The sequence below is a fragment of the Drosophila mojavensis genome, unplaced genomic scaffold, assembly GCF_018153725.1.
Source record: "Drosophila mojavensis isolate 15081-1352.22 unplaced genomic scaffold, ASM1815372v1 contig_80, whole genome shotgun sequence".
Lineage (NCBI taxonomy): Eukaryota > Metazoa > Arthropoda > Insecta > Diptera > Drosophilidae > Drosophila > Drosophila mojavensis.
The window spans coordinates 13,631,294-13,638,611 of record NW_025318906.1 but is presented as its reverse complement, the minus strand read 5'-3'; the positions used below and the strand labels follow the sequence as shown (position 1 = coordinate 13,638,611).

The 7,318-nt window shown below is 39.5% G+C and overlaps 1 protein-coding gene across 1 annotated transcript; it reads right to left on the bottom strand.

Moving 5' to 3' along the window:
- Nucleotides 1–733: 733 nt before the first annotated feature.
- Nucleotides 734–2,406, bottom strand: LOC6579791. The gene is made up of 4 exons (XM_002005632.4): nucleotides 2,259–2,406; nucleotides 1,601–2,183; nucleotides 1,371–1,520; nucleotides 734–1,219 (listed from the first exon to the last, which is right to left on the bottom strand). Exons 1-4 carry the CDS (start codon nucleotides 2,287–2,289, stop codon nucleotides 892–894), a joined length of 1,092 nt encoding a protein of 363 aa, XP_002005668.1. The 5' UTR covers nucleotides 2,290–2,406; the 3' UTR covers nucleotides 734–891.
- Nucleotides 2,407–7,318: the final 4,912 nt, after the last annotated feature.

Genomic DNA, 7,318 nt, shown 5'->3' with positions numbered 1-7,318 from the left:
ACTAAATTGCACCGCAGGGCATCAAACATTAACATTTTACTTCCATCTCCTTCTTCTTTATTATCATGTTTTTTTTTTGTCTTCTTTTTGTTGCTGTTATGTAAGTAAAATAAAAGCTAATTACGAGGGCACATCTAGCCATAAAACAGCCAGAATATTCTCTGTGTGAGCTCGCTAATTGTCAGCGAAATAAACGTTTGCAATTACGCTGGCTATATGATGGTGTTTTAATAGACCCACTTAAAGGTGATTTCCTCAGTGCGTTTCGGGGCCTTCAATAAGCACCACTAGAAGCTGACAAAAAGGGGCCATTAAACCCATTTTAATGGAAAGCTAACCGTTTAATATAACGCTTTTTATACGCCTCGAATGAAAAGTGAGCGAAATGAGGAATGTAGGTGAACCCAAAAAAGGAATTTTTAGATGGAGGTATATAATATAACCTTTAAACGTGGTTATATCTGAGATATATTTACATTTTTAAAAGAAAACGTTAGAAAAGTAAAGATCACAAATCCCAAAGATATTTTAACTATTCTGATATTTGAATAAATTTTCCCGACTTTAATCAAATTGTAAGCTTTTATTTATGTATCTATAGACATTTCTCTCCATCTTATATTTATGTTTATAAGTTGTATGGATTTCTCATTAGTTCCTTTAATTTTACCTTTTTTTTTTTTTAATATTAACCTCTTATAGATTTCAAACGAAAATGAAAGAACAGAATTCATATATTTTCCGTTTTTCTTCTGATATTTTATCTCAAAATATCATTGAGACTTGTTTATTATTATGATGTTAGAAAAGTGAAAATCTATCTATACCTTGTAAGATGTTTCAAACCTAATCTTAATACATTCACTAATATGTCCCCCTGATCTAATCAGTTTACTTCTTCTTGCTCTTCCTGGCCTTTCGGGCTCTCTTTGCTTGATCCTTGCGCCATTTCTGCCAATATCTTTGGATCTTGCGAGCCGCCCGATTCATCATGTAGAGCAAAATGCGCTGTTGTTGCTTGCGCTGCTCCTCCTTTTCGTATTTAACTACAATATTCTTATAGACAGCCTCTTCCTTTCGATACAGCACCATGAATTCGTCCAATTCTTTTTTGGCTACCTTAAACATATCTTCCAGCTCGAGATTTTCGCGCAATTTCTCACACACACTTGAATCATATTTATGAAGGATATTCTCCAACTGGATCAGCAGTTTGCTTCTGTTAGTAGAAATGAGAGTTACGAAAGAAAAATGTTTAAGTGTATGTACAAGATTTTTTAAATCGAATTGTAAAAGCTTATAGGTATTTTTTTTTTTCCAAGGATCTTGATTCATTTTCTCTTATCTTTATCACTAAATTTATTACTTACTTTTCACCGCGTATTTCTTTTTCCTTAGCCGCATTATTTTTGACTAACAATTCGAATTTGGCCTTTGCTTGCTCCAGCTCCTCCTCCAATTCTTTCTGCCTAATCAGACTCTGTTTGTGATTCTCACGCAAAATGCGACCACGTTTTTCACTGCAAACCACGAGAAACGAGTGGAAAGTGTGTGTGTGAGAGAATACGGAAGATGTTGCATTAGACCTGGTACTACTCACATTTCGTTTTGGATGCGCACATTGTTCTTCCACTTGCGATTGGCCAGATCGCTCTCATGTTTCTCCAATATTACGAATTGGACGCCCTGCTTCCAGCGTAGAGCCGCATACTTTGACTTGAGTTTCTTCCTGATGCTCTCGTTGCGAGCCTTGGTCTCTTCGCGCTCCTGGTACATGACATACAGTTGCCGTTCCATATTTATCTCGGCCTTCGATGTGCGCTCGAGATGACGGCGAGCGACAGACAGAATCGTTTCGAAGGCAAACAATAATGTCTTATCGTAGGTCGATAGATTGTTTAGGTAGCGCGGAAATAGTTCATTCATTTTGAAATTTCGATGGAAATAATCGATTATACGAAGAACTTCGATGTTGAACATCTGCGTATCGATCGCATCCAATCCCTTGACGGCCTTCAGGTGCTCAATTGCCGGCTGATAGAGCGTGCCCTGCAACTGTCGCTCCACATTGTCGAGATCGGCGACCATTCGCGGCAGTATAAGCGATATTTTGATCCGGCCCAGCGAATCCTCCAGAATACGTAGAACATTATCCACTTGTACGTCACGTATACGGGCGAAATCTGCGTAATATCACGATTTCATATCGATTTTAGAATCCCAGATATTTTGATTAAACTCGCCCGCTACAAACTCACCTTCCGCCTCAGCTGGGTCAAGGTGCTGCATCCTCCTATAAAAGATCTAATATGTTCATATATATGTATGTATGTTCGTCTTTCTATTTGTATATTAATTTATAACTGTGTATGTATTTTATATTGTGTATGTTTGTGTTTCTTTTTGAGTACTAAACTAAATTTCTTGGATTTGGCAGTTGGGAAAACAACTTTGTTACCTGGCTAACTTGATGGATGTTGCTAGGTAACAGTAAATATTATGTTTTTGTTGCTTTTTTTCGAGAGAAATCTATTGGAATTAAAGGAAAATATATTTAAATATTTAAAAATTAAATAATAATATGTAACAATTTATTATTATTTATGAAGTCTTTTGATAGAATATTTTTAAAATGTCTTGAGCAGTTTTATGAAGGTAGGTCAGGGCTAGAGTTAGAAAGAGACAGTAAGATAAGGAGAAGAGAGAGAAAGACATAGGTAAAGTGAAGTAGTGATAGGGAGAGTGAGACACAGAGTCAAACAGAGAGAGAGGAAGAGAGAGAGAGAATGGGAGAAACAGAGAGAGACAAACAGAAAGAGAGGGAGAAAGATGGAGAGAAAGAATATATGGAATAAAGGGCGGGAGGTGGAAAGAGAGCAGGTGTCTCAAAATTCAAGTCTCTCTCAAGAGAGATTAAGAGGTAGAGGGAGAAGGAGAAAGAGAGAGTAAACGAGACAGGGAGTGAGAGACAGAAGCTATGTAGCACTGCTAATATCGACATACTTCTTATATATATTGGATTTTTTTAGACAAAGTAAAATCTCTCACAGTTCCTATAAACAAATTCCACTTTCTTTTTACTACAAACATACACACTGTTTGACTAATATACCCCATGTCGGACTGTTTTGGCATAGGGTATAAAATCGCAGTTTTTGAGCTAAATATAGCATTGCGTATGCCGCCTTTGGGCGTGGGTGTGGCCTACTCGCGTAGGCGTTTTGGTTGCGCTATGCAAAATTGTGCAAGGGGCGTGCCATGAGGAGGGCAGCAGCGAGGAGTGTGCGTGTGTGTGTGTGTGTTTGGCAGTTGGCTTCAGTTGTGCTTGGGACCTTGGCTCTAGCTGCCTGCCTGCAAAAAAGTTATTGCAGAGGGATCACGCAGAGAGGGAGGGGGCCAGAGGTTGGCTGGTTGTCTGTGGTGTTAGGGGTGTTAGGGGCGTGTGGAGTAGTTGGGGAGGTTGGCGTGTGTCGCATTATGTCAACTGGCGTGGCATGAATGATAGCTGCGACAGGCAGCAACAACGCATCAACTACAACGGCAAAGCGTTCCGAAGGGGCATTTCCGTTTGCCTGAATGTTTGTTTGCCAGGCGAACAGGCCTTTCAAGAAATGGAAATGGAAATGGAAAATGGATTCGAGGTACCAGCACCAGCACCACGAGCAGGAGCCGTTGCCGGAGGAGGGTGTGTCCTGACAAAAGGCAAAGCGTAAACTTTTGTACAAAGCGCTGACAACAAACAAAATTACTAGAAAAGAGGTGTACGGAATTATAGGCCTCAGGTGCGAAAAGTTTTGTTTGTGCGTGTGTGTGGGGAAAAGTTGAGAAAACGTGAAGAAAACTTAAAGAATAGATTGTCATAGTTGGTTTGGATTTAATTTTGTATTCCTTTATGCATATTTATACTAATATTACTTATACTCAAACTAAAATATTTACACTTAAACCAGTCATACTTATATTCAGGTACATGAATATACAATACAAATAATAACAATTATCTTTACGAATGTATGCTTCTATTCACGTTTATCATACACTCACAACAAAACGACCCTATTTATAGAAAAAGCTTTTATGTTTCCATTTCGGTAGAAGCCTCGTTTCTAATTGTCAGCTTATAGTTATTTTCCAAATGATATGTTACCCAAATAGTTGCAATCCAACCCACTATCCCTTTTTCTCTTTTGTTCTTCTTTTTCCATATAAACGTACGCCTATTTCCCCTGCTATGTGACGCACAATTTGCAGGTAACATGAAAGACCTCAAAAAAGCACACGCACACACATGTAAGCTTGCACACCAGCACACACAAACACACATACAGATTTACGGTGTTGAAACATAGCGCAGCAATAGCTGCTAAAAGTCAACTCGCATAGAATGAGAAAGACAGAGATAGAGAAAGACGGAGACAGTGTGTGAGTGTGGGTATGAGAATGGGAGCTGGCGAGGACAGGCAACCGCAGTGTCAGCTGCGTCAGCGTCAGCGCAACAAGTAAGAAGAAGCAATAGGTGAAGAGGTTGAAGCGAAACGTCCAATAATATGGCGGCCAAAGAGGAAGAACAACAGCAGCAACAGTAGCAGAAAAACGTCGTAGGCCAAGCAAAAGTCGAAACAACATTTTTTTTCGTCGTGCGGTGTAAAATGCTGCAATGCTGACGAACAACAAGAACAATAATGCTGTTGTTGTTGTCGCTGCTTTTCTTGTTGTTGCTGGCAGCGAAAGCGAATGCGTGATAAAGATGGTAAGAAAAGGCGATAGCAATGGGACAAGCATGAAAAAATGACGCATAAGCAGCAGTAGGAGCAACGCACAAAGAGAGACAGAGAGAAAGCGAATGTCAGCCAGAGAGAGTAAATATGCGAGAGAGTATTGAGAGAGAGCTTGCGCCCAGATGTATGCAGCAGTATTTGTGACTGGCCTCGCCTAACGTCTGTCTGTGTGTGTGTGTAGCAAATGGCCATGTAAAGCGGCACCGCAGAAAAACGTTAACGGTACTGCAAAGAATGTGCAGCGCAAAGCAAATTCGAACCAATAGCAACGTCTCGCTCTCATTCTTACTTGCGCTCTCTCAGTTTTTGGCTCTCGGCTGTTGCTGCTAGCGCTTGGCCCACATTTGGCAGGCTCAGCTGTGGCTGATTTTTACCGTTTGGTCTGCTCATTATGTCGCTGGCGTCAACGTCGGCGTTGGCGTCGCCTTGGCAGCATTCCTGCCTAATGTTATATATTTTTATTGTCTTTACTTTATTTTCACGACTAGCTAAAATTTTTGTTCTGTTACGCTTCGGCTGGCCGCATTGCAGTTATAAATCTGTGGTTTTTCCCTCCTTTTTATATTTTGCATGCCCCCTGGCGAATTATTTTAGGAGGCCATGAGTGCTTGCGGCCAGGGTTGCCAACGCATAAAAAAGGTTAGCTTTGCGTCTTCCAAAGGGCATGAACAGTTAATTTTTAATATGCTTTCTCTTTCCTCATGAATAATTTCTTATCTCTGGTAGAGTTTGCTCTTGTACATTTATGCATTAACAATACTGGCTTGTATTTTTTTTTTCTTTTAATTGCGTATTATCAATTTAGATCGTTTATTATATGTTTTCTTTTTTTATATTTTTTATTTTGTTTTTTAAGGTTTTCATCTGCCATTTTTATACTTTTCGGGCATTGTTTTTCTTCTGCTTGTCTCTTCCATTGTCTCTGTGTTATACAGTTATATACATTTTTAATACAGTACAGATCCCACACACTTGATAATTCAGCTCGAGTATAAAACTTAACGACAATTTTCAACATTTCTATTTCCACTTGCTTGGCTTTTCTACCACCTCCCCCGCCTCTTCTTGCCTACATAAAAGTTTTCATTTGAAAGCGTTCGCTTTGCAATTCTCTCATAGGTTCCACTTGGCTTTTCTTTCAGGACTCGAACTTTTGGTCTTTTGGCCTTTGGCAGCTGCTCAGCCATTTTGTGTTTTTTTTGTCTCAACCTTTTGGCTTGTAATTTGAATTTTTTCAACTGTGAAGCTACGCCCCCGCCTCCCCCTTGGGCTTGATTATGGGCCAAGAACTTTGCAGAGTAGAAGAGTTTTCTGTTATCTAATAAACTGCTTGCAAGGCAATTTGTGTGTTGAGTCAGTCAGTGTGAATGGTTGTGTGTGTGTGCTTGTGTGTGAATCATAGATTTGATTGTATTATCAAAGTTTTGTGCTCTTTGGGCCTTGGGGAGAACTGTTATGGTTACATTATGTTATTTAACATGCGGGCATAGCAGATATATCCGTAGTTAAACTGTTTGTAGCAACAGAGACCATTTTATATTCTGTGGTATATCATCTTGAAGTAAGGTATATATTTAGTAGTTCTGTCTGAGAAACGAGAAAAGCTGCTCATCTTTCTGAAATCACGAGTCTCTTAGTAGTCTCTTAAGCTTACTTTTCACAGTGGCGCTTACTTTATTTAACATATCTACCTATTGATCTGTTGTCGTAGCATAAGCATGTGCCCTCAACGCTGTTAACTAACATTTAACACTTGCCTCTTTGATATACGCTATTAATTAGCATACCAGACTTGCTTGCCTCTTTTATATACATTTTCTGCTCTCACATGCAAGTCACTCGTTAAACACGATCTGACTGTTTGCTCAGCTTTCACATTCACTCTCTCTTTCAGTCTCTCTTCACGTTGCACTTTGTCGCCTTTTGCTGTTTTCGCCGCGTTTAACTTTTGCTGGTATTAAAAAAGTTTTCGCTTTGTCGTGTTCTCTTTCCCTCGCTCTCTTTCTTTTTGTGGATAATTTAATAAGCTCACAGAGCAACAGCAGCAGAAAGAAAGCAAGAAAAACATGGCCCAGATTTAATTTATGAAAACGTGCAAAACTTTTTTTCACAGTTAAATTGAGTTTTTCGCCCGCGCAAAATAAATGAAAAATGTTCTTTGATTGACAAACGGCGCAAAATAAAACAAAATGAACTGAAACGAAAAAAGGCGACAGCTTTGATGTGTGAGTGAGATGGCGCGTTGTCATATGCGCTCGTTTATTCAGCTCGTTTATTCAGCAGCTTGTTAATTTATTTTTGTCCGTTTAACACATGTTTTTGGAGAGTGGGCGAGGCAGGGGCAGGGGCAGAGGCAACGCGTAGGTGCGCTGCGACGCAATTGAAGAGGAGCAGCATAAAAAAGGAAACAGTAATAAAATTCCTTTTGGGGTGTATTTTCGTTACGATTCTTTTTGGGGGCTCTTCGGCACGCGCCGAAAAGTATGCAATAAAATTGAAGTCGCCTTTATTTTTTAGTTTTATCAATAAACGCATTTGGC